The sequence below is a fragment of the Oncorhynchus kisutch genome, linkage group LG29 (assembly GCF_002021735.2).
Source record: "Oncorhynchus kisutch isolate 150728-3 linkage group LG29, Okis_V2, whole genome shotgun sequence".
NCBI classification, from domain to species: domain Eukaryota; kingdom Metazoa; phylum Chordata; class Actinopteri; order Salmoniformes; family Salmonidae; genus Oncorhynchus; species Oncorhynchus kisutch.
The window spans coordinates 36098466-36125119 of record NC_034202.2 but is presented as its reverse complement, the minus strand read 5'-3'; the positions used below and the strand labels follow the sequence as shown (position 1 = coordinate 36125119).

General features: G+C 43.6%; 1 protein-coding gene across 1 annotated transcript; it reads left to right on the top strand.

Moving 5' to 3' along the window:
- The first annotated feature begins 202 nt into the window (after positions 1-202).
- Positions 203-26654, top strand: LOC109873912 (dnaJ homolog subfamily C member 3-like). The gene is made up of 12 exons (XM_031809631.1): positions 203-628; positions 6256-6363; positions 12168-12325; positions 15079-15153; positions 15805-15948; positions 16494-16675; positions 19082-19201; positions 20389-20494; positions 20974-21094; positions 21528-21660; positions 23102-23250; positions 23400-26654. The coding sequence occupies exons 1-12, from the start codon at positions 544-546 to the stop codon at positions 23429-23431; spliced, it is 1413 nt and encodes a 470-aa protein (XP_031665491.1). The 5' UTR covers positions 203-543; the 3' UTR covers positions 23432-26654.

The window sequence follows — 26654 nt, the reverse complement described above, 5'->3', positions numbered from 1 at the left end:
TTCGGTGCGGTGGTTCCCTTTTCAAAATAATGTTTAAAGCAGTGACAGAGCGGCTAAGATGCAACAGATTGTAATGAATAGTTAGTGAAGGATACAGTATATACATATGAGATGAGTAAAGCGCGATATATGCAAACGTTCTTTGTGGCATTATTATTATCCCATGACCCCCATGGGGGTCGCGAACTCCCAGTTGAGAATCACTGCACTAGTGACATCTGGTTGTCAAAAATATTGTGTAGCCTTGTCTTCTACCGAAACCAATACCGAACCACCACCTAATTGGTTTGACGAAACGAAACTTTGGTCTTTTATAACGTACTTCTGATAAAGCAGATACATGCATCAGCACACTGCTTTGAAATAAACTGCTTAGCGATTTCGACGGATGCCTCGGAGCTCCGGTATCAAACATAACTTCACTATCAATACGTTGTCGTATTGGAACGTTAGTGCTTTGAAAATTGGATCTATTGGCATCGGAGCTCAGGTGTCAATCGTCCCATCACTACAGAGACGTGGAGAAGTGAAGTACAGTGAACTATGAAGCCGGGTCGATGGAAAGGTCTCAGCTGGGTCCAATTTTACTTTTCACTGCTCTGTGTCATTCTGGACTTCCAGTTGGATGGTAAGACAAGACAAGCAGTATTGAGTGTCTCGGTCTTGTATGGACTCGGGGCCCAGGTCAAATATATTCACTCCTTTCTTTAACAATGTTCTTAATGCCTATTGAAACGTGGGATTTCTATTTTACTCGTAACATTAGGCTACATTCCTTTACTTAAATTAAAAAATAACCTCAAACTTTGTCCGAATTGCCTTGACTAATTGGTAGGGAAGAGTGGGGCAAATTGCTGTAAAGTTGCGCGCTCACTATTAGTTAATGGAAGACCTGTTTGCGCAGTAGCGAACCTACCTATTGGACCAGGCTCGTGATACTGAACGGACATTGTTGCCAACTCCTCAGTAAGGAAAGTAGCTATTGGCAGTCCTAAAAGTCGCTAGAAGTTGCTAAACGACTTCATCGCCCAATTTGCTGAATTGGCCATGTAATTGTGATGGACTCTGTAGGAGAGAGGAGGTCGTGGGAGAAACAGAAAGTGAGTAAAAAACACCCTAAATATGTTTAGAACTACAAATCTTCTGGGACTGGGCCACCTGTGAGTGCTTTGGGACGGGGTGGGGCCCACGGCAGCACCCTCTGCTCGTTGAGAAGAGTAAGAACGATCGATACATGCTTTCACATCAGTCTCCAATAACACCAGAAAAGGTCTCTAGATTTGTCGCTAGTCACTTTTTTAAAAATGTGTCGCTAGAGGGGTCTGAATACTCGCAACACTGTTGGCAACACTGACAGCAACCATAATACCAGCGCAATGACGGAGGAGAGTGCACTTTTTGTAAAACACAAATGGCCAGTGGTGTGGTGGAAAGCTATAAGCAGTTATACACCCTATACCCACTTTTTTTCAGTGGGCATTGCCTATACTCACTTCTTAATCCCTTCTGTTGCGTATCAAAGTAGTGTAGTGGAGGTTTACTACTTATTAATTATGTAGTACAATAGAGATCATACACAAACGTCGCCTACAGAATCAAAAAGCACGTGAAATATATTCACATGAGTGCAGCACACAGCCCTGTTTCAGCGGAATATCCTCTGCAGCCAGCAAAAGTTTGCTGCATGGAGCAGCTCACAGAAGAATGACATCGTTAGCTGGTAGGGTAGGAAAGACAATCAGTTGTGTTGTGACAAGGTAGGGGTGGTATACAGAAGAAAGCCCTGTTTGGTAAAAGACCAAGTCCATATTATGGCAAGAACAGCTCAAATAAGCAACGATAAATGACAGTCCAGCGTTACTTTAAGACATGAAGGTCAGTTAATCCAGAACATTTCAAGGACTTTAAAAGTTTCTTCCAAGTGCAGTCGCAAAAACCATCAAGTGCTATGATGAAACTGGCTGTCATGAGGACCGCCACAGGAAAGGAAGACCCAGAGTTACCTGGCTGTCATGAGGACCGCCACAGGAAAGGAAGACCCAGAGTTACCTGGCTGTCATGAGGACCGCCACAGGAAAGGAAGACCCAGAGTTAGCTGGCTGTCATGAGGACCGCCACAGGAAAGGAAGACCCAGAGTTACCTGGCTGTCATGAGGACCGCCACAGGAAAGGAAGACCCAGAGTTACCTAGCTGTCATGAGGACCGCCACAGGAAAGGAAGACCCAGAGTTAGCTGGCTGTCATGAGGACCGCCACAGGAAAGGAAGACCCAGAGTTACCTGGCTGTCATGAGGACCGCCACAGGAAAGGAAGACCCAGAGTTAGCTGGCTGTCATGAGGACCGCCACAGGAAAGGAAGACCCAGAGTTACCTGGCTGTCATGAGGACCGCCACAGGAAAGGAAGACCCAGAGTTAGCTGGCTGTCATGAGGACCGCCACAGGAAAGGAAGACCCAGAGTTAGCTGGCTGTCATGAGGACCGCCACAGGAAAGGAAGACCCAGAGTTAGCTGGCTGTCATGAGGACCGCCACAGGAAAGGAAGACCCAGAGTTAGCTGGCTGTCATGAGGACCGCCACAGGAAAGGAAGACCCAGAGTTACCTGGCTGTCATGAGGACCGCCACAGGAAAGGAAGACCCAGAGTTAGCTGGCTGTCATGAGGACCGCCACAGGAAAGGAAGACCCAGAGTTAGCTGGCTGTCATGAGGACCGCCACAGGAAAGGAAGACCCAGAGTTAGCTGGCTGTCATGAGGACCGCCACAGGAAAGGAAGACCCAGAGTTAGCTGGCTGTCATGAGGACTGCCACTGATTTATTTAGAATTCAATGCACACTTAACCAGCATGCCTACCACAGCATTCTGCTGAGATACGCCATCCCATCTGTTTTGGGTTTGTGGGACTATCAATTGGCTTGTCAAATGACTGCCTCGCCTGGTTCACCGACTAATTATCAGATAGAGTTCAGTGTGTCAAATCGGAGGGCCTAGGTCCGGACCTCTGGCAGTCTCTATGGGGGTTCCACAGGGTTTAATTCTCAGGCTGACTCTTTTCTCTGTATATATCAATGATGTCAATCTTGCTGCTGATGATTCTCAGTTCCACCTCTACGCAGACGACACATCTGGCCCTTCTTTGGACACTGTGCTAACAAACCTCCAAACAAGCTTCAATGCCATACAACACTCCTTCCGTGGCCTCCAACTGCTTTTAAATGCTAGTAAAACTAAATGCATGCTCTTCAACCGTTAATCTGGCCTAGTTGTCAAAGTTTCAAGCTTTTATTAAGTCACTCTGTTTTTTGTCTTATACACATTATTACAATTCAATGGTTATACAGTTTCTTAATACAACAATAATGCTCAATCAACCCTGAATGCTTTAAGCTATGCCAGATAATATTGCAAAACTTTAAATGCGTTAACACTTCTAACAATATTGACTAAATAGCAAAAATAGTTCAATTACCTTAAATGCTCAGCCCCTTGGTCACTTTCCCGTGATTGGTATTCTCTCCGTAATAATACTAGATCCTGAATTCCAATCCATTACCACTATTCACTTCCAACTCTGTGTATAGACTCAATATTACTATGACTGGTATTTGTCCGTTTCTTTACATTGTTAATCACTTCTGGACCTGATGTGTCACTGTGTGAATGCCGCTTTGTCTGTGATCAAGAGGTGTCAAGACCCCTGTGTTTCAGAGACTCAGTTTCGGGTTCACAGAGCTTAACCAGGCAGTTAGTGATTCAATTAATACTTAAGCAAAATTTAACCAGTTCTTGAATATTGTTTAAGTCTGTCAAAGAGAGTATAGTGCAATAGTACATTTACCTATGATGATTCTCCATATGAAGTCTGTCTCATATGTCAGTGAGGATCATGCCTCCTTATGAGCTTTACTCTCTTTATATACTTTTTTTACGGGGGAAGTACGCAAAGTGCTGGACCACACTGCACAGTGTTAGCTCTGTTAGACTGCACACTCGTAGCTCTCTTATTACATCATTCTGATTCACCCTTCTAAGTCTAATTCACAGAGTACTGACGCCCATAGCTCTGCTTCCGTGTTCTGATAAGTAGATTCCACTTGGTGATACCAGCTGGTTGTGGTTTTTCAAGTCTCAGCTGAGAGAAGTCTATGATTGGTGTCTCCTTTGTCTCCCCCTGGTGTCCAGTATCAGTAGGTGTAGTCCATGGTTCCATGAGGTCCCCTGGATATCCTGTAGCAGAGTTGTCTTCCCATGTAGAGGGAGTGTGCCGATCCTTTTCGGTTTTTGTCACAATACCATAGTAAAACTGACTATCCTACTGATCCTTGACTTCGGCGATGTCATTTACAAAATAGCCTCCAACACTCTACTCAACAAGCTGGATGCAGTCTATCACAGTGCCATCCGTTTTATCACCAAAGCCCCATATACTACCCACCACTACGACCTGTATGCTCTCGATGGCTGGCCCTCACTACATATCCGTCGCCAAACCCACTGGCTCCAGGTCATCTATAAGTCTTTGCTAGGTAACGCCCCGCCTTATCTCAGCTCACTGGTCACCATAGCAACACCCACCCGTAGCACGCACTCCAGCAGGTATAGTGCGCTGGTCATCTCCAAAGCCAACACTTAATTTGTCCGCCTTTCCTTCCAGTTCTCTGCTGCCAATGGCTGGAACGAATTGCAAAAATCTCTGAAGCTGGAGACTTATATCTCCCTCTCTAACTTTAAGCATCAGCTGTAAGAGCAGCTTACCGATCACTGTACCTGCACACAGCCAATCTGTAGATAGCACACCCAACTACCTCATCCCCATATTATTACTTACCCTCTTGCTCTTTTGCACCCCAGTATCTCTACTTAAATCTATTGTGTTATTGACTGTACGTTTGTTTTTGTGTAACTCTGTTGTTTTTTGTCACACTACTTTGCTTGCTGGTACTGCATATATATATTTTTTTATTCTTTAAGGGGTCCTAAAATTCAAATCAAACAAGTCATACTATGGATCAATTAGCTATCTTAAAACAGACTTTTAAGAATGAATAAAGGCGAATTATCTTTTATCTTGAGACATATTCAAGTTCCTTCATTACATCATCTCATAGCCAGCAATAATTATTTTAATTAAATCCACATTTTGCTTCTAACATCGTTATATATTCCTTCTTAATAACGAAAAAGGAGTTTATTGTATAAATATGGCAACTCTTGCTGTGATTTTTTTTTTTGATTTGGTCTAGTTTTCAGGCTTTTTGGGTGGGTTTTGAGTGGTCATTGGTCTCAAAATTGAGGTAGACATGACAACCCTGTTAGTGAGTCTGCCAGATCGGAGGCAGTAGGGATGAACAGGGATGTTCTCTTGATAAGTGTGTGACTTTGACAATTTTCCTGTCCTGCTAAGGATTCAAAATGTAACGAGTACTTTTGGTTGTCAGGGAAAATGTATGGAGTAAAAAGTACATTATTGTCTTTAAAAATGCAGTGAAGTATATGTTTTCAAAAATATAAACAGTAAAGTACAGATACCACAAAAACAAACTACTGAAGTAGTACATTAAAGATTTTTACTTAAGTACTTTACACCACTGAAAATAACCATACCACAATATAGCCGTCTGCACCAAAAAATGTCCTGTCAACAAAAGCATATGTATAATCTCGCTATCAAATAAATGTCAGAATCCAAGTTTTCTCCGAACCACACCTACAGTGAGACGAGACTTCCTACCTTTGTTTAGACAGCAGGAATGTGGTTTGGACAAAAGTTGTATTCAAATGTTTATTTGATAGCGAGAGACACATTTCACTTTACGTCTGGCAAGTAGAGTTTCTAGAGATTATACATATGCTTTTGTTGACAGGAAATGTTTTTTTTTGGTGAAGCTGGGTATGTTTTGGTTATTTTCCGTTGCCACACACCAGAACGATGCAGAACTCGGCGAGTCAAACCAATACACAGACTCCCGATGTTGCGTCCCAAAGCTAGATGTGTGCCCTCATTGCTTGCTACTAACTTTACCCAAACCCTTTGGCTATTGCTGGTTTTCCACTTGTCTTTTGAATATTTCCTTTACAAACAAAGCCCTTGATTTACATCTGGAGGGAGGAATGCATGTCGACAGTTAAAATGGCAACAGGTTTCCAGAACGCACACTGTTTCCTGCATTAAAGTCTGTTTCTATGTGGTTAGCTGAGCTCGCTATATGTGTTGCTTTGTGGGCTTCCAAAGAGGCTCACACAAACTTGTGTTTCAGGTGTCTCGGGGGATAACGTGGAGATTGAGAAACACCGTGAGATGGGCCGTAAACTGTTGGAATCTGGTCAACTTGCCGGGGCCCTGTCCCACTACCACTCTGCAGTGGGTAAGGTTACCAATCAGACACACATCATCATAGCTCCAACATCTTTAGATGTCTGCTTGTAGTCTGTTTGTGCCTCTCTCCCTCCGTCTGTACGCTCTCTGCTACCACATTGCATAAGTCTTTCAAGAGGATGGATCATTGTACATCAACTTTTTCTGATGTCTTTCTCGCTTCACTCGGTCTCTTTCATCTATTCACTTAGATAAACACATCGAACATTTAAACCTACACACTTTCAGTTGATGGAGAGCCATATAATCAATATAGCTACATGAAAATATCTAGATATAAACTATGTGATAACCTACTGTGTTTAACCCTATGCCTTCCCTCAGAGGGAGACTTAAAACTACAGATGTTGGATCTTAATTTTATCACTCTTCTGTTGAGGAGAATTTTCCTTGTGCATCTGGAAATTCAAATGAGCAGTTCTCTTTCTCTCTATTCGGGGGCAGTCGAGTCATTGGGATCAGGATTCGCTATCTATCTCAGCCAATCATGGCTAGCGGGAAGGTTCCTGTCTTTTTCCTGTCTGTTTCCCAGGAATTTCTGGGAAACAAACACAATTTGGTTTTTAAAAAATTACGTTTATGTTCAACTGCCTCTCCTGTGAGGTAGTGGCGCGCGACATATGCCTAGTTTCCTGAAACGAGTCACATTTTTGTAAATTTGAAGTTGCAGTAATAGGACCTAGGCCTATAGCATTTGTGGGAGCAAGAGAGAACATTATTTTAAGTAGGTGGGGGGTATAATAGACTTAGTATAAATCAACGTTTATTCTTGACATCTTTGGTTGTTTAGTACATGGCCTCACATGTGAATCCTTAAAGAGATGGGTGGGGCTGAGGCTTAAGAGGGTGGGAACGATGCTGAATGGGTGTAGACAAAGAGTTCTCCAGTAGGTTTACCAAAACATAGAATGGCCCTTTACTCAAAAGTTGGCTTACAAGTTTATCAACTTTCAAAGCAGAATGACTTTCCCATTGTTCCTCAGCTGTATGATATATCATTTTCTAGCTCTGAGTCTCTACTTTTATCTCATGTAAAAAAATAAAATTTCAAATTTTGCTACATACTGTAAGACTGAATCGAGCCGGTGGTTCACACATGTATCTGAAATGCAGCCGTACATATCAGCAACTGTTGTTTTATACAGCTCAATAAGACAAGATAGTTATTGGTCTCCACTAGGCTACGACATACGTGTCTAGTGTATGGCGTAAGGAGGTAAGGCAATAAATAGGCCATAGTAGCAAAGTAATTACCATTTAGCAAATTAACTGGAGTGATAGATGTGCAGATGATGATGTGCAAGTAGAAATACTGGTGTGCAAAAGAGCAAAAAAAGTCAATAAAAACAATATGGGGTTGAGGTAGGAAGTTGGATGGGCTATTTACAGAAAGGCTATGTACAGCTGCAGCGATCGGTAAGCTGCTCAGATAGCTGATGCTTAAAGTTAGTGAGGGAGATATGTCTCCAACTTCAGCGATTTTTGCAATTCGTTCCAGTCATTGGCAGCAGAGAACTGGAAGGAAGGCAGCCAAAGAGGTGTTGGCTTTGGGGCCCAGTGAGCTGAGATAAGGCGGAGCTTTACTTAGCAAAGACTTATAGATGACCTGGAGCCAGTGGGTCTGGCGACGAATATGTAGCGAGGGCCAGCCGACGAGAGCATACAGGTCGCAGTGGTGGGTGGTATATGGGGCTTTGGTGACAAAACGGATGGCACTGTGATAGACTGGATCCAATTTGTTAAATAGAGTGTTGGAGGCTATTTTGTAAATGACATCGCCGAAGTCGAGGATCGGTAGGATAGTCAGTTTTACGAGGGTATGTTTGGCAATGTGAGTGAAGGAGGCTTTGTTGCGAAATAGGAAGCTGATTCTAGATTTAATATTGGATTGGAAATGCTTAATATGAGTCTGGAAGGATGTTTACAGTCTAGCCAGACACCTAGGTATTTGTAGTTGTCCACATAGTCTAAGTCAGAACCGTCCAGAGTAGTGATGCTAGTCGGGCGGGCAGGTGTGAGCTGCGATCAGTTGAAGAGCATGCATTTAGTTTTACTAGTGTTTAAGAGCAGTTGTAGGCCACGGAAGGAGGGTTGTATGGAATTGAAGCTCGTTTGGAGGTTTGTTAACACAGTGTCCAAAGAAGGGCCAGATGTATACAGAACGGTGTCGTCTGCGTAGAGATGGATCAAGGAATCACACGCAGCAAGAGCGACATCGTTGATATATACAAAGAAAAGAGTCAGCCCGACCGATTTGACACACTGAACTCTATCAGAGAAGTAGTTGGTGAAACAGGTGAGGCAGTCATTTGAGAAACCAAGGCTGTTGAGTCTACCAATAAGAATTTTGTGATTGACAGAGTCGAAAGCCTTAGCCAGGTCGATGAATACTGCTGCACAGTAATGTCTCTTATCGATGGCGGTTATGATATCGTTTAGGACCTTGAGCGTGGCTGAGGTGCACCCATGACCAGCTCGGAAACCAGATTGCATAGCGGAGAAGGTACGGTGGGATTCGAAATGGTCGGAAATCTGTTTGTTAATTTGGCTTTCGAAGACCTTAGAATGGCAAGGTAAGATAGATATAGGTCTGTAGCAGTTTGGGTCTTGAGTGTCTCCCCCTTTGAAGAGGGGGATGACCGCAGCTGCTTTCCAATCTATGGGAATCTCAGACGATACGAAAGAGGGGTTGAATTGGCTAGTAATAGGGGTTACAACAATTTCGGCAGATCATTTTAGAAAGAGGGGGTCCAGATTGTCTAGCCCTGCTGATTTGTAAGGGTCCAGATTTTGCCGCTCTTTCAGAACATCAGCTATCTGGATTTGGGTGAAGGAGAAATGGGGGAGGCTTGGGCGAGTTGCTTTAGGTGGTGTTGATCGGGGTTGGGTTAGCCAGGTGGAAAGCATGGCCAGCTGTAGAAAAATGCTTATTGAAATTCTCAGTTATAGTGGATTTATCGGTGGTGACAGTGTTTCCTAGCCTCAGTGCAGTGGGCAGCTGGGAGGAGGTGCTCTTATTCTCCATGGACTTTACAGTGTCCCAGAACGTTTTTGAGTTTGTGCTTCAGGATGCACATTTCTGCTTGAAAAAGCTGGCCTTAGCTTTCCTAACTGCCTGTGTATGTTTGTTCCTAACTTCCCTGAAAAGTTGCATAACACGGAGGTTATTCGATGCTAATGCAGAATGCCACAGGATGTTTTTGTGCTGGTCAAGGTCAGTCAGGTCTGGAGAGAACCAAGGGCTATATCTGTTCCTGGTTCTACATTTTTTGAATGGGGAATGCTTATTTAAGATGGTGAGGAAGACACTTTTAAAGATTAACCAGGCATCCTCTACTGATGGGATGAGGTCAATATCCTTTCAGGATACCTGGGCCAGGTCGATTAGAAAGGCCTGCTCGCTGAAGTGTTTTAGGGAGCGTTTGACAGTGATGAGGGGCGGTCGTTTGACCGCAGACCCATTACGGATGCAGGCAATGTGACAGTGATCGATGAGATCTCGGTTGAAGACAGCAGAGGTGTATTTGGAGGGCAAGTTGGTTAGGATGATATCTAGGGTGCCTGTGTTTACGGATTTGGGGTTGTACCTGGTGGGTTCATTGTTCATTGATGATTTGTGTGAGATTGAGGGCATCAAGCTTAGATTGTAGGATGGCCCAGAGTGTTAAGCATGTCACAGGTCACCTAGCAGCACGAGTTCTGAAGTTAGATGGTTGGGCAATCAATTCACATATGGTGTTCATGGCACAGCTGGGGGCAGAGGGTGGTCTATAGCAAGTGGCAACCGTGAGAAACTTGTTTCTGGAAAGGTGGATTTAAAAAAAATAGAAGCTCGAATTGTTTGGGTACAGACCTGGATAGGAAGACAGAACTCTGCAGGCTATCTCTGTAGTAGATTGCAACCCGCCCCTTTGGCAGTTCTATCTTGTCGGAAAATGTTATAGTTATGGATGGAAATTTCTGGGTTTTTGGTGGTCTTCCTAAACCAGGATTCAGATACTGCTAGGACATCCAGGTTGGCAGAGTGTGCTAAAGCAGTGAATAAAACAAACTTAGGGAGTAGGCTTCTAATGTTATCATGCATGAAACCAAGGCTTTTACGGTTACAGAAGTCAACAAATGAGAGCACCTGTGGAGTATGAGTGGAGCTAGGCACTGCAGGGCCTGGATTAACCTCTACATCACCAGAGAAACAGAGGAGGAGTAGGATAAGGGTACGGCTAAATGCTATCAGAACTGGTTGTCTATTACGTTCAGAAGAGAGAGTAAAAGGAGCAGGTTTCTGGACGCGATAGAATAGATTCAAGGCATAATATACAGACAAAGATATGGTAGGATGTGGATACAGTGGAGGTAAACTTGTGCATTGTGTAATGATAATAGATTATATTGTCTCTAGAGATGTTTAAACCAGGTGATGTCACTGCATATGTGGGAGGTGGAACTAAATGGTAGGTTAGGGCATATTGAGCAGGGCTAGAGGCTCTACAGTGATAAGACATGAATCACTAACCAGGACAGTAATGGACAAGGCATATTGATATTAGGGAGATGCATGTGTAGCCGGGTGATCAATAGGGGTCCAGTGAGTGGTTGGGCTGGCTGGAGACAGTGATTCAGACAGCTAGCAGGTCGGGGCTACAAGCTAGCAGAAGGGCCTTAGAGGGAAGTCTCGACGGAGGAAAGTCTGTTTTAGCCTCCGCATGCCGTGACGTTGATTGACCAGTCGTGATGGATTAGTAGGGTTCCGAGTAGCAGAGGGGTCCAAGTCCAATTGGCAAAATAAGTATAGTAGTCAAAGAAATTGGCAGGTGGATCTATACAGCTAACAGTCCAATGTGCTCTAGACAGCTAGCGGGCCGCGGCTAGCAGATGGGCAATCATGGGACGTCGTGATGTAGAGGCCAGTTGAGTACCCCCTCGAGCAGATGACATTTTTAGTCCAGTCGTGAAGGATTTGATTTGCACTTGTCCTCAACACAATTTCTAGAGCAGAATTATATCTTATAAATACTTATCTTACTCCAGAAATATAGTATTACAAAGGCAGAAGATAATTAAAGTGTCTCTGGCTAAGAACCCAAGACAAACATTTTAAGACAAAAATATGATGTGTGCTTCACGTCAAAAAACTGGGTTGGACTGACAACTTTGAGAGCCAATGGACTTAAAGGTTTTGAAAAGCTATTTTGAATCCATTTCATTGGTCAAGGCGTTGCGAAACGTTCATGTAGACGGAAAGGGGACAATAGTATCGATTCATGTAAAATAAAAAATGTTTTTCATCCGACAGCAATGGTATAATAATATAAATCGATGAAACTGAAGTGATTTGGTAAAATCTAACGGAGTAAAAGGTAAGTTACTTCCTTCAGAAATTACATAAGTGTACAAGTACAGCCCACTGAGAGTAACTAGAAAAGTACTAGTTCCTCCAAAAAGGGCAGTGGGCCCGATTCGACTTCGAACCCATGCCTGCCCTGACATATGTGTGCTGTTGTCATTGACTGTACCCACTGGACCACTCAGGGACTGAGACACGTATTCATGTATTTTGGCTATTGTTTGCCTTGAACATATAATAAACCAATTGTACAAAAAAAATCAAAAATCCCTAATGAAAAATACCTCTACCCCTTACAATTATTGTCAATTTATTTTCATTCACATGAGACACATGTAGCCTATATAGGCTACTTGAACTGACTCCCAGTAGACCTGTAAAACATCACTTACAGCAGCTCCCTGGTGATTCTAAATATTAAATAGACCTTTAAAATCCTCCTGCTGCAGGATCAATTTCCTCCTGCAATGAAATGGTTCATATCAAGATCCAACATCTCTACCTGACCTACTATGAGCGGGCAGCTGTGTTTCTGGCAATGGGGAAGTCCAAGTCAGCCCTGTCGGACCTGACCAGAGCTATCCGACTCAAACCAGATGACCTCATTGTGAGTGGACATGGACAATTGTCAACAATAACATAATCTCTGTTTCATGACAAGCCACGGTTATGGACAACAATGTTGTGGTATTGTTATTAACGCTCTTTCTCCATCTATCTCTGCCTTTTTACCTGCATCTATCTGTATTTCTATCTTTCTCTTTCTGTCTGGCTGCTAACTCACTCACTCACTCACTCACTCACTCACTCACTCACTCACTCACTCACTTACTTTACTACTACTACTACTACTGCCACTACTACTACTACTACTGCCACTACTATTACTACTACTGCCACTACTACTACTACTGCCACTACTATTACTACTACTGCCACTACTACTACTACTGCTACTGCCACTACTATTACTACGACTACCACCACTGCCACTACCATTACTACTACTGCCACTACTACTACTACTGCCACTACCACTACTACTACTACTACTACTACTACTACTACTACTACTGCCACTACCACTACGATTACTACCACCACTACTACCACTACTATTACTACTACTGCCACTAATACCACTACTGCTACTGCCACTACTATTACTACGAATACCATCACTGCCACGACCATTACTACTACTACCACTACTACTACTGCCACTACTACTACTACCACTACTACTACTGCCACTACTACTACTACTGCCACTACTGCCACTACTACTACTACTACTACTACTACGAATACCATCACTGCCACGACCATTACTACTACTACCACTACTACTACTACCACTACTACTACTGCCACTACTACTACTACTGCCACTACTGCCACTACTACTACTACTACTACTACTACTACTACTACTACTACTACTACTGCCAGTACTACTACTACTACCACTACTACTACTACTACTACTACTACTACTACTACTAATAATAATAATAATAATACCACTACTACTACTACTACTGCCACTACTACTACTACTACTACTACTACTGCCACTACCACTACTACTACTACCACTACTACTACTACTACCACTACTATGATTACTACCACCACTACTACCACTACTACTACTACTACTACTACTACTACTACTACTACTACTACTGCCACTACTATTACTACTACTACCACTACTACTACCACTACTACTACTACTACTACTACTACTACTACTACTACAACTACCACTACCAACACTACTACTACTACCACCACTACCCCTACTACTACCACTACTACTGCCTCTACCACCACTACTATTACTACTACTACTACCACCACCACCACCACCACTACTACTACCACTACTACTACTACTACTACTACCACTACTACTGCCTCTACCACTACTACTACTACTACTACTGCCTCTACTACCACTACTACTACTACTGCCTCTACCGCCACTGCCTCTACTACCACCACTACCCCTACTACTACCACTACTACTGCCTCTACCACCATTACTACTATTACTACTACTACCACCATTACTACTACTACTACTACTACTACTACTACTACTACTACTACTACTACTACTACTACTACTACTACTACTACTACTGCCAATACTACTACTGCCAATACTACTACTACTGCCAATACTACTACTACTGCCACTACTACTACTACTACTGCCACTACTACTACTACTACTGCCACTACTACTACTACTACTACCACTACTACTACTACCACTACTATGATTACTACCACCACTACTACTACTACTACTACTACTACTACTACTACTACTACTACTACTGCCACTACTACTACTACTACTACTACTACTGCCACTACTACTACCACTACTACTACTACTACTACTACTACTACAACTACCACTACCAACACTACTACTACTACCACCACTACCCCTACTACTACCACTACTACTGCCTCTACCACCACTACTATTACTACGACTACTACCACCACCACCACTACTACTACCATTACTACTACTACCACTACTACTGCCTCTACCACCACTACTACTACTACTACTACTACTGCCTCTACCACCACTACTACTACTACTACTGCCTCTACCACCACTACTACTACTACTACTGCCTCTACCACCACTACTACTACTACTACTGCCTCTACCACCACTACTACTACCTCTACTACCACCACTACTCCTACTACTACCACTACTACTGCCTCTACCACCACTACTATTACTACTACTACCACTACTATTACTACTACTACTACCACCACTACTACTACTACCACCACTACTACTACTACTACTGCCTCTACCACCACTACTACTACTACCACCACTACTACTACTACTACTACTACTACTACCACTACTACTACTACTACTACTACTACTACTACCACTACTACTGCCTCTACCACCACTACTACTACTACCTCTACTACCACTACTACTACTACCACCACTACTACTACTACCACCCCTACACCTACTACTACTACTACTACTACTACTACTACTACTACTACTACTACTACTACTACTGCCTCTACTACCACCACTACCCCTACTACTACTAGCACCACTACTACCACTAATACTGCCTCTACCACCACTACTACCACTACTACTGCCTCTACCACCACTACTACTACTGCCTCTACTACCACCACTACTACTACTACTGCCTCTACTACCACTACTACTACTACTGCCACTACTACCACTACTACTACTACTACTACTACTGCCTCTACTACCACCACTACCACCTCTCTTTTTCTCTCTATTTCTCCCCCTCTCCATGTTTTCAGGCCAGACTGCAGATGGGGAATATCTTCCTAAAGATGGGCAACACCCAGAAGGCCCGGGAGAACTTTCAGGCTGTGGTAAGTCTTGATGCATAGAAATATAACTACTAGAATGCTATTACTAGAATAATATTATTTTTCTATGTCTAGATGCACCTTATCCTTCTGTCAATCTAAATCTCACCGCTGTATATTTTTTCCAATGCTCATAACATCACATCCTCTTGCTGTCTCATATTGCCGTTCATTTATTTTCTCATTCATTATCCTTTTATAGTTGCAGTTATGTGATGTGGGCAAAGTAAAGGAAATCTGAAGGGTTATATGAAACTTGATATGAGTTGTGTGCTATTATGTATTTATAGATATGAGGCATCTGTTATGTATTTATAGATATGAGGGATCTATTATGTATTTATAGATATGAGGCATCTGTTATGTATTTATAGATATGAGGGATCTATTATGTATTTATAGATATGAGGGATCTATTATGTATTTATAGATATGAGGGATCTGTTATGTATTTATAGATATGAGGGATCTGTTATGTATTTATAGATATGAGGGAATTGTTATGTATTTATAGATATGAGGGATCTATTATGTATTTATAGATATGAGGGATCTATTATGTATTTATAGATATGAGGGATCTATTATGTATTTATAGATATGAGGGATATTTGCTTCAGAAACTTGACCTTTTTTAATTTTTCTCCTCCTCAGCTGCAGCGCTCCCCTGACCAGGATGAGGCGCGGCACCAGCTGATGAGGGCCAACGAGCTGGAGGAGATGCAGGAAAAGGCCCACGCGACCCACCACAGAAGAGACTACAGGACCACCATCAATGTGTTGGATCGGGTTTTAGTGGTAGGGGTTAGCTCCGCCACAGTGCCTAGTCGTTGGGCCTGGTGGTGGAGGTACAGGTTAGCGCTGACCTAGGCATTGGGCCTGGTTATGGAGGTAGGGGTTAGCTCTGCCACAGTGCCTAGTTGTTGGGCCTGGTGGTGGAGGTACAGGTTAGCGCTGACCTAGGCATTGGGCCTGGTTATGGAGGTAGGGGTTAGCTCTGCCACAGTGCCTAGTCGTTGGGCCTGGTGGTAGAGATACAGGTTAGCGCTGACCTAGGCATTGGGCCTGGTCATGGAGGTAGGGGTTAGCTCTGCCACAGTGCCTAGTCGTTGGGCCTGGTGGTGGAGGTAGGGGTTAGCTCTGCCACAGTGCCTAGTCGTTGGGCCTGGTGGTGGAGGTACAGGTTAGACACAGGGCCTTGTCAGAGGATGGAAAGTAAGGCCTATTTTCCTAAACAATACCTTCAACATCAAACAGTGCTGTATTATACTTCAACAGTCTTTGTATCAAATTATAAAAAGGTCAAATTCACACCACTGACCCTACCTTCCTTTTTCCAAAAGCTGTCCCCCTGGGACCCTGAGTCTCTGGAGCTCCGGGCTGAATGCTACATCCACCTAGGAAACACCAGGAAGGCCATCCAGGACCTGACTCCCACCGCCTGGCTGAGGAATGACAACCGTGCTGCCTTCCTCAAACTCAGTACCCTGCACTATAGCCTGGGGGAGAACAAGGAGTCAATAGGGTACGCTCACTAGGAATTTGTATTAGTAATAGGGAAGAGTGATTAAACAAACAACCACATTTATCAAGAAAATACATATAAATTAAGAAGTTTTGGGACACTTGAAGTTTGACAGTTGGTAAAGAATGCACACTGTCTTTCGAAAACGGTGCATTTGTGCATTAGACTTTTTCCACATTTTGTTACGTTACAGCCTTATTCTAAAATATATTAAATAGTTTTTTCCCCCTTATCAATTTGAGGCGGCAGGTAGCTTAGTGGTTAGAGCGTTGGGCCAGTAACCGAAAGGTTGCTGAATCGAATCCCCGAGCTGATAAAAATCTGTCGTTCTGCCCCTGAACAAGGTAGTTAACTCACTGTTCGGCCATCATTGTAAATAAGAATTTGTTCTTAACTGACTTACCCAGTTATATAAAGGTTACATTTAAATCAATCTACACACAATACCCCATAATGACAAAGGAAAAACCGGTTTTTAGAAATGTATTTTTTTTTTACTGAAATTTTACATTTACCCTTAATCAATCAATCAATCAATCAAATGTATTTATAAAGCCCTTTTTACATCAGCCGATGTCACAAAGTGTTATACAGAAACCCAGCCTAAACCCCCAACCAGCAAGCAATGCAGATGTAGAAGCACGGTGGCTAGGAAAAACTCCCTAGAAAGGCCAGAACCTAGGAAGAAACCTAGAGAGGAACCAGGCTATGAGGGGTGGCCAGTCCTCTTCTGGCTGTACTGGGTAGAGAGGAACCAGGCTATGAGGGGTGGCCAGTCCTCTTCTGGCTGTGCCGGGTAGAGAGGAACCAGGCTATGAGGGGTGGCCAGTCCTCTTCTGACTGTACTGGGTAGAGAGGAACCAGGCTATGAGGGGTGGCCAGTCCTCTTCTGGCTGTGCCGGGTAGAGAGGAACAAGGCTATGAGGGGTGGCCAGTCCTCTTCTGGCTGTACTGGGTAGAGAGGAACCAGGCTATGAGGGGTGGCCAGTCCTCTTCTGGCTGTACTGGGTAGAGAGGAACCAGGCTATGAGGGGTGGCCAGTCCTCTTCTGGCTGTACTGGGTAGAGAGGAACCAGGCTATGAGGGGTGGCCAGTCCTCTTCTGGCTGTGCTGGGTAGAGAGGAACCAGGCTTTGAGGGGTGGCCAGTCCTCTTCTGGCTGTACTGGGTAGAGAGGAACCAGGCTTTGAGGGGTGGCCAGTCCTCTTCTGGCTGTACTGGGTAGAGAGGAACCAGGCTATGAGGGGTGGCCAGTCCTCTTCTGGCTGTGCTGGGTAGAGAGGAACCAGGCTTTGAGGGGTGGCCAGTCCTCTTCTGGCTGTGCTGGGTAGAGAGGAACCAGGCTTTGAGGGGTGGCCAGTCCTCTTCTGGCTGTACTGGGTAGAGAGGAACCAGGCTATGAGGGGTGGCCAGTCCTCTTCTGGCTGTGCTGGGTAGAGAGGAACCAGGCTTTGAGGGGTGGCCAGTCCTCTTCTGGCTGTGCTGGGTAGAGAGGAACCAGGCTTTGAGGGGTGGCCAGTCCTCTTCTGGCTGTACTGGGTAGAGAGGAACCAGGCTATGAGGGGTGGCCAGTCCTCTTCTGGCTGTACTGGGTAGAGAGGAACCAGGCTATGAGGGGTGGCCAGTCCTCTTCTGGCTGTGCTGGGTAGAGAGGAACCAGGCTTTGAGGGGTGGCCAGTCCTCTTCTGGCTGTGCTGGGTAGAGAGGAACCAGGCTTTGAGGGGTGGCCAGTCCTCTTCTGGCTGTACTGGGTAGAGAGGAACAAGGCTATGAGGGGTGGCCAGTCCTCTTCTGGCTGTACTGGGTAGAGAGGAACCAGGCTATGAGGGGTGGCCAGTCCTCTTCTGGCTGTGCTGGGTAGAGAGGAACCAGGCTTTGAGGGGTGGCCAGTCCTCTTCTGGCTGTGCTGGGTAGAGAGGAACCAGGCTTTGAGGGGTGGCCAGTCCTCTTCTGGCTGTACTGGGTAGAGAGGAACACGGCTATGAGGGGTGGCCAGTCCTCTTCTGGCTGTACTGGGTAGAGAGGAACCAGGCTATGAGGGGTGGCCAGTCCTCTTCTGGCTGTGCTGGGTAGAGAGGAACCAGGCTTTGAGGGGTGGCCAGTCCTCTTCTGGCTGTGCCAGGTGGAGATTATAACAGAACATGGCCAAGATGTTGAAACATTCATAGATGATCAGCAGGGTTAAATAATAATAATCAGGTCATATTCCAAAACAAAATTAGCCGTTTCCAGCTACAATAGTCATTTGCAACATTAACAATGTCTACACTGTATTTCTGATCAATTTTATGTTATTTTAATGGACAAAAAATGTGCTTTTCTTTAAAAAACAAGGACATTTCTAAGTGACCCCAAACTTTTGAACACTAGTGTACATTGTGTCAATCTCTTTCCTCTCCTTCTGCAGTCACGTCCGGGAGTGTCTGAAGCTGAACCAGGATGACAAGAAGTGTTTGTCCCACTTCAAACAGGTGAAGAAGCTCATCAAGCAGCTGGACTCTGCCGAGGAGCATATTAAGGAGGAGAGGTCCGTACTACTGCATCTAGTATGGACATTTCAGTTGTCTTTTGGTTGCCTGAAGAATATGATCACTTGCCTGAAAATGTTGTGTCAAATTGTTTAGATGTCCTTTGGGTGGTGGACCATTCTTGATACACACGGGAAACTGTTGAGCGTGAAAAACCCAGCAGCCTTGCAGTTCTTGACAAACTCGCACCGGTACACTAGTCTTTTGTCTTGCCCATTTACCCTCTGAATGGCACACATACACAATCAATGTCTCAATTGTCTCAAGGCTTAGAAATCTTTATTTAACCTGTCTCCTCCCCTTCATCTACACTGATAGAAGTGGATTTAACAAGTGGCATCAATAAGGGATCATAGCTTTCTCCTGGTCAGTCTGTCATGGAAAGTTCTTAATGCTTTGTACATTCAATGTACAACACACGCTACGCCTTTCACCTACACATAGGGGAGGAATAGGAAAGATCAAAACTGGAGTTCTTTTTATCTGAGGAAACTCTTCCCCCGACTGCCATAAATGCCAAACATTGTTTGTCTTTCACTTGAAGAATGGGGAAGAACCAGAAAGATCAGTTTAACAATGTTTATGTCTCTGTTTCCAGTATGAAGAAAGTTAGAGGTAGTTTCACGAGCCAATGCTAGATACCCATAGACTTCCAGTAATTGTGCTAATGCTAGTTTAGCATTGGCTCGCAAAAATATGTCCCAACTTCCTTCATACTGGACACAGAGACATAAAAATGGTGCCTATCAGTTCATCTGTCTCTGGGTAAGTAGATAAAGGGCCTTATTGCCAAAATCCTGAAGTATCCCTTTAAGGTTACTGGAATTCTTTGCAGTTTGGTTGTTTTCACATGTTTTTAAAAAATGTTATTTGTTATTTTTTACACCTACGCAACGGGGCAACGTCAGAGCAGGCTCAAATTCCATGACTGCTCAGTTGACTTGCCCCAGGCGATAGGGCCACCCTAAATGTGGACTTGTGTGTCAGTCCCTATGTGAGTTTTATATTTCAGTCCTTTTTTGCTCCTTTGACAGTTTTAGATTTTAGGTTTCTTCTCAGGTTTCTTTGACAGTTTTATCACTAAACGTATTCTATTTGTATCCACTTTGATTGATTTTAGTTATGACTATTGTTTAATTCTTCTTGCCCTAAAATGAAAGTGTATTATTGAATATTTTGTTCTCAGGTATCAAATGGCCATATCCGACTATGAGTCAGTGATGAAGACAGAACCTAATGTCCCCTACTACACCAATAAGGCAAAGGAGAGGATCTGCTTCTGCCTGGTCAAGGTGGGTCCCATCACATAGAAACAGATGAATTGTGCCTCAGCCATAGTCATTTGATAGAAATAGCTTGGCCTGTTCTAAATTCAGAAATTAATTGGTAGTGTGATCAAATTCTCAGAACTACTTTCACAGCTACTGATTTCGAAAACGTTTTAAAAAGTATATTACTTAATGATTAAGTAATTACAAATGGACTGGGAACCACTAATAATTAAGCAATAAGACCCGAGATGTGTGTGGTATACAGTATGGCCAATATACCATGGCTAAGGGCTGTTCTTATGCACGACACAACATGGAGTCCTTAGCCGTCACAAACCCCCGAGGTGCCTTATTGCTATTATAAACTGGTTATCAACGTAATTAGAGCAGTACAAATACATGTCTGATATACCACGGCTGTCAGCCAATCAGCATTCAGGGCTCGAACCACCCAGTTATAATGCTTTATATACCTACGTTGCTCCATTATTCTCCACCAGGAAAAGATGGCTGCTAAGGCAATAGACATCTGCTCTGAAGCCCACCAGAGAGATCCACGCAACATCAACATCCTTCGAGACAGAGCTGAGGCCTTCATCCTCAACCGGGACTACGGTGAAGGTACTTTCACTATGCTATCACTGTAGCATAGGGAACGATGACATGGAATGAAAGCACTTTGTCGCATCGTTTTTAACTCTCTCAAGTACTCTGGCTTTATTTACTTGTGGGCTTGTTGTAGCTCAGGGACTCCCACACCTGCCATGTAACCCCGTGTTTATAGCCAGGAGCCTGAACTGACACTTGCACTTGACTTTTTTCCCACCCTGACTCTAGCTCGGACTTTGCTGATCGCTACTTTATTGAGGAAACATGTACTTACTCTGACTGTGATACAGTATGTGGTTGTCTCTCCTGATGAATGGTGAGACAACCACATAGATTAATTGAACTGTAAGTCGCTCTGGATAAAAGCATCTGCTAAATGACTAAAAATGTAAATGTAAGTCTGCACAGCCAAATTCTCTGCCTTTTTTTCTTTACCCCTCCTCAGCGGTGGAAGACTACGAGGAAGCGATGGAGTTTGACATGGAGAACAATGAGATCAGGGATGGTTTAAAGCGAGCCCAGGAACTGCTCAAGTTCACCCCAAAGAAAGACTATTATAAGATCCTAGGTGTCGAAAGGTATGTCCGACCTAGAGAATGGAACCGTGTTCAAATACTTCTTCAAAACATAATTCCTGTCTCTATGTGATCTGTCTCTATGTGATCTGTCTCTATGTGATCTGTCTCTATGTGATCTGTCTCTATGTGATCTGTCTCTATGTGATCTGTCTATGTGATCTGTCTCTATGTGATCTGTCTATATGTGATCTGTCTCTATGTGATCTGTCTCTATGTGATCTGTCTCTATGTGATCTGTCTCTATGTGATCTGTCTCTTTGTGATCTGTCTCTGTGTGATCTGTCTCTGTGTGATCTGTCTCTATGTGATCTGTCTCTGTGTGATCTGTCTCTGTGTGATCTGTCTATATGTGATCTATCTCTGTGTGATCTGTCTCTGTGATCTGTCTCTCTGTGATCTGTCTCTGTGTGATCTGTCTCTGTGTGATCTGTCTCTGTGTGATCTGTCTCTGTGATCTGTCTCTATGTGATCTGTCTCTATGTGATCTGTCTCTATGTGATCTGTCTCTATGTGATCTGTCTCTGTGTGATCTGTCTCTATGTGATCTGTCTATATGTGATCTGTCTATATGTGATCTGTCTCTATGTGATCTGTCTCTATGTGATCTGTCTCTATGTGATCTGTCTCTGTGTGATCTGTCTCTATGTGATCTGTCTATGTGATCTGTCTATGTGATCTGTCTATATGTGATCTGTCTCTATGTGATCTGTCTCTATGTGATCTGTCTATATGTGATCTGTCTCTATGTGATCTGTCTCTATGTGATCCGTCTCTATGTGATCTGTCTCTGTGTGAACTGTCTCTGTGTGATCTGTCTCTATGTGATCTGTCTCTATGTGATCTGTCTCTGTGTGATCTGTCTCTATGTGATCTGTCTCTATGTGATCCGTCTCTATGTGATCCATCTCTGTGTGATCCGTCTCTGTGTGATCTGTCTCTGTGTGATCTGTCTCTGTGTGATCTGTCTCTGTGTGATCTGTCTCTGTGTGATCTGTCTCTGTGATCTGTCTATATGTGATCCGTCTATATGTGATCCGTCTCTATGTGATCCGTCTCTATGTGATCCGTCTCTATGTGATCCGTCTCTGTGTGATCTGTCTCTGTGTGATCTGTCTCTGTGATCTGTCCATATGTGATCCGTCTATATGTGATCCGTCTCTATGTGATCCGTCTCTATGTGATCCGTCTCTATGTGATCCGTCTCTATGTGATCTGTCTCTATGTGATCTGTCTCTATGTGATCTGTCTATATGTGATCTGTCTCTATGTGATCCGTCTCTATGTGATCTACAAGCGATTGGACAAGGGAAAAGTTCATTCTTTAGAAATGTATTTCTATGCTATTCTTTTCACCAACCTCCTGTGATCACTTCAGGGAAATTGGAATGCATTTACTCCTTGTAATCAAACAAGCTTTGACCTTTATGCTATTTTTCTCCAGGAGTGCCAACAAAGAGGAAATAATCCATGCATACAGGCAGCAGGCCAAAAAGTGGCATCCTGACAAGTACAGAATGGATTGGGAGAAGAGGAAGGCAGGGAAAAGGTTCATTGACATCACCTCTGCAAAAAAGGTGCTCACCGACCCAGGTACTGTAATGTATATGTACCTGATAATGTTGATCAAGCCTAGTATGATTGTATTTAGGAAGCTGTGACCTGTTTGGAGTATGAGGACATCCTGCCACAAGTTTTCACAAACTTGTTGTTTATTCGCATGTCTCTCCATTCCCCTGTAGAAATGCGTAAGAAGTTTGACTCGGAAGTTTGATCCCTGGACCCAGTGAGCCTGCAGGGTGGAGGAGGGGGTCAGGGTGGAGGAGGGGGTCAGGGTGGAGGAGGGGGTCAGGGTGGCCAGGGATGGCCCTTCCACTTTAACCTGCGGCAGCAACTACAACTTCAAGTTCCACCACTAGTACTACATAATACAATGCAAAATATATATATTAAAAAAGTCTGTCTCTTCACAGTAACCGTCATGCCGTAAGGTGTTCTTTTATCTGGGTTTTTAAAATATTTTGTTACTGCTATCTTGAGTTACCTTGGTTTGCAGAGTTCCATGTAGTCATCATTGCTCTATGTGCGTTTCCCAGCCTCTCTTCAGGACCTGGGGACTGTGAAGAGGCCTCTGATTGCATGTCTTCTGTTGTACTGAGTGTCCGACCTGTGTACCAACTGCTTGAACAGACAGTTTGGTACATTTTAACACATCAACACCTCAACACAAAGACCAATAGTTGCGATACAGTCAATCTCTCCTCAACTTTGAGCCTGGAGAGACTGACATGCGTACCACTGACATTTGCCCTCTGTGTACATCGAAGTGCAATACGTACCGCTCTGTACGAGATGTTTGTTCTCTTCACCACACAAACAATATTAAGTGTCTGTTCTGTTTGTTAAATTTCTATCTGCGAAGTTTTCAACGTTCTCCACTGAATATACCCTTGAATCTACTTAATTGACACAACAGGTGTTGTGAAATATTTAGTGACTTAATCCTTCCTGGTTGTGTATCCAATCACCATAGAGAATGATAGATGTCTCTAGTTGCCAAAAGGCAGTTTTAGCATTGGCAGTGCCATTTGAGGACTTAGACCATTTTAATGTAGTCGAATGGGTGGGACTTTCAACTTCGTTGGCTGAACCCTTCTGATGACCTGGTTGGAGTGGAATCAAATCAAAATCAAATCTAATGTTATTGGTCACATTCACATGGTTATCAGATGTTAATGTGAGTGTAGGGAAATGCTTGTGCTTCTAGTTCCAACAGTGCAGTAATATCTAACAAGTGATCTAACAATTCCCCAACAACTATCTAATACACACAAATCCAACAAGTAATCTAACAATTCCCCAACAACTACCTAATACACACAAATCCAACAAGTAATCTAACAATTCCCCAACAACTACCGAATGCAAAAAATCTAAAGGGGTGAATGAGAATATGTACGTATATCTTACCTTTATTTAACTAGGCAGGTCAGTTAAGAACAAATTCTTATTTTCAATGACAGCCTAGGAACAGTGGGTTAACTGCCTTGTTCAGGGGCAGAACGACAGATGTCTACCTTGTCAGCTCGGGGATTCGATCTTGCAACCTTTCGGTTACGAGTCCAACGCTTTAAACACTAGGCTACACTAGGCTGCCACCCCAACCCATATGGATGAGCGATGTCTGAGCAGCATAGGCAAGGTGCAGTAGTCCAACGCTCTAAACACTAGGCTACCCTACGCTGCCGCCCCAACCCATATGGATGAGCGATGTCTGAGCAGCATAGGCAAGGTGCAGTAGTCCAACGCTCTAAACACTAGGCTACGCTGCCGCCCCAACCCATATGGATGAGCGATGTCCGAGCAGCATAGGCAAGGTGCAGTAGTCCAACGCTCTAAACACTAGGCTACGCTGCCGCCCCAACCCATATGGATGAGCGATGTCCGAGCAGCATAGGCAAGGTGCAGTAGTCCAACGCTCTAAACACTAGGCTACACTAGGCTGCCACCCCAACCCATATGGATGAGCGATGTCCGAGCAGCATAGGCAAGGTGCAGTAGTCCAACGCTCTAAACACTAGGCTACGCTGCCGCCCCAACCCATATGGATGAGCGATGTCTGAGCAGCATAGGCAAGGTGCAGTAGTCCAACGCTCTAAACACTAGGCTACGCTGCCACCCCAACCCATATGGATGAGCGATGTCCGAGCAGCATAGGCAAGGTGCAGTAGATGGTATAAAACAGTATATACATGTGAGATGAGTAATGTAAGATATGTAAACATCACGAAAGTGGCACTGTTTAAAGTGTCCAGTGAGTCCTCTATTAAAGTGTCCAGTGAGTCATGTTCAACCGGGTCATCAGGAGGGATCAGCCAATCACGAAGGGACATTTTTTTTGTTTGCTCAATGGCTCAGCCCATGCTGTCAAAGACGCTATAATGGCACAGGTACAAAGACGAGACCTCTCTCTCTCTCTATGCCAATCACACGACTCCTTCCTAGTTGTGTACCCAATCAAAGGGGTGAGAGTGAAGCTTGTCTGTCTTCTTCCTGAAAGAGCCTGCGTTGTTGCGTTCTCCTTCTTTTTTCATTGATTTCAAAGCATGTCTTTTTTTTGGTATTTTATTTTTCAATTTGTTTTCTTTTTAATAACCTCCATATGTTGTCCACTCGTCTTGATGTTATTGAAAATGTATAAGAAAAATGGAGAACCGCACCCTTGAGGGAGCTCGGATGCAATAATTTATTGCATACATATTCCCCAGTTCAAAGAAAGTGAAGGGACTCCCTACTGCAACAATGAACAAACAATTGATTAATTTTAATGTATCAAACAAATTATGGAGTACAAAAAATGTATGGATGGCTGAAATCTCAGTTATGAAAAGCAAACTGACATTGACTCCTGAGGTGCTGACCTGTTGCGCCCTCTATAACCACTGTGATTATTATTTGATCCTACTGGTCATCCATTAACTTTTGAACATTTTGAAGAACGATCTGGCAAAATGGCCATGTACTCTTGTAATCTCCACCCGGCATAGCCAGAAGAGGACTGGCCACACCTCAGAGCCTGGTTCCTTTAGGTTTCTTTCTATGTTCCAGCATTTCTAGGGAGTCTTTCCAAGCCACCGTGCTTCTACATCTGCATGGCTTGCTCTCTGGCTTAGGTTCGGTTTCTGGGTAAGCAGTTTTTGACAACTGCTGATGTAAAAAGGGTTTTATAAATATATTTGATTGGATTGTCAATATCAACTAAGTTGAATTTGAATTCTAAGGAAACAGTATAGCTGTAACTGAAAGCTTTAAACGTCACTGACTGCTAAATTATGTGATAATTTAACAAGGTTGTCGTCACATTAAAATTAACTGCCTGGAACGGGTTATTATATATTATTTTATGGTTTCTATGGACAGTTTTTTTCATTGCCAAACAGAATTAAATGAAATTCTCGACTGTTTTAAAGAATGGAAGTAAACCCTGTTCTCCTTAT

Coding starts and splice junctions, on each gene's coding strand:
- LOC109873912 (XM_031809631.1), top strand. CDS start 544: ATGAAGCCGGGTCGATGGAAAGGTCTCAGCTGGGTCCAATTTTACTTT. Junction 15,154..15,804: donor GGGAGAACTTTCAGGCTGTG/GTAAGTCTTGAT, acceptor TCTCCTCCTCAG/CTGCAGCGCTCCCCTGACCA. Junction 19,202..20,388: donor GAGCATATTAAGGAGGAGAG/GTCCGTACTACT, acceptor TTTTGTTCTCAG/GTATCAAATGGCCATATCCG.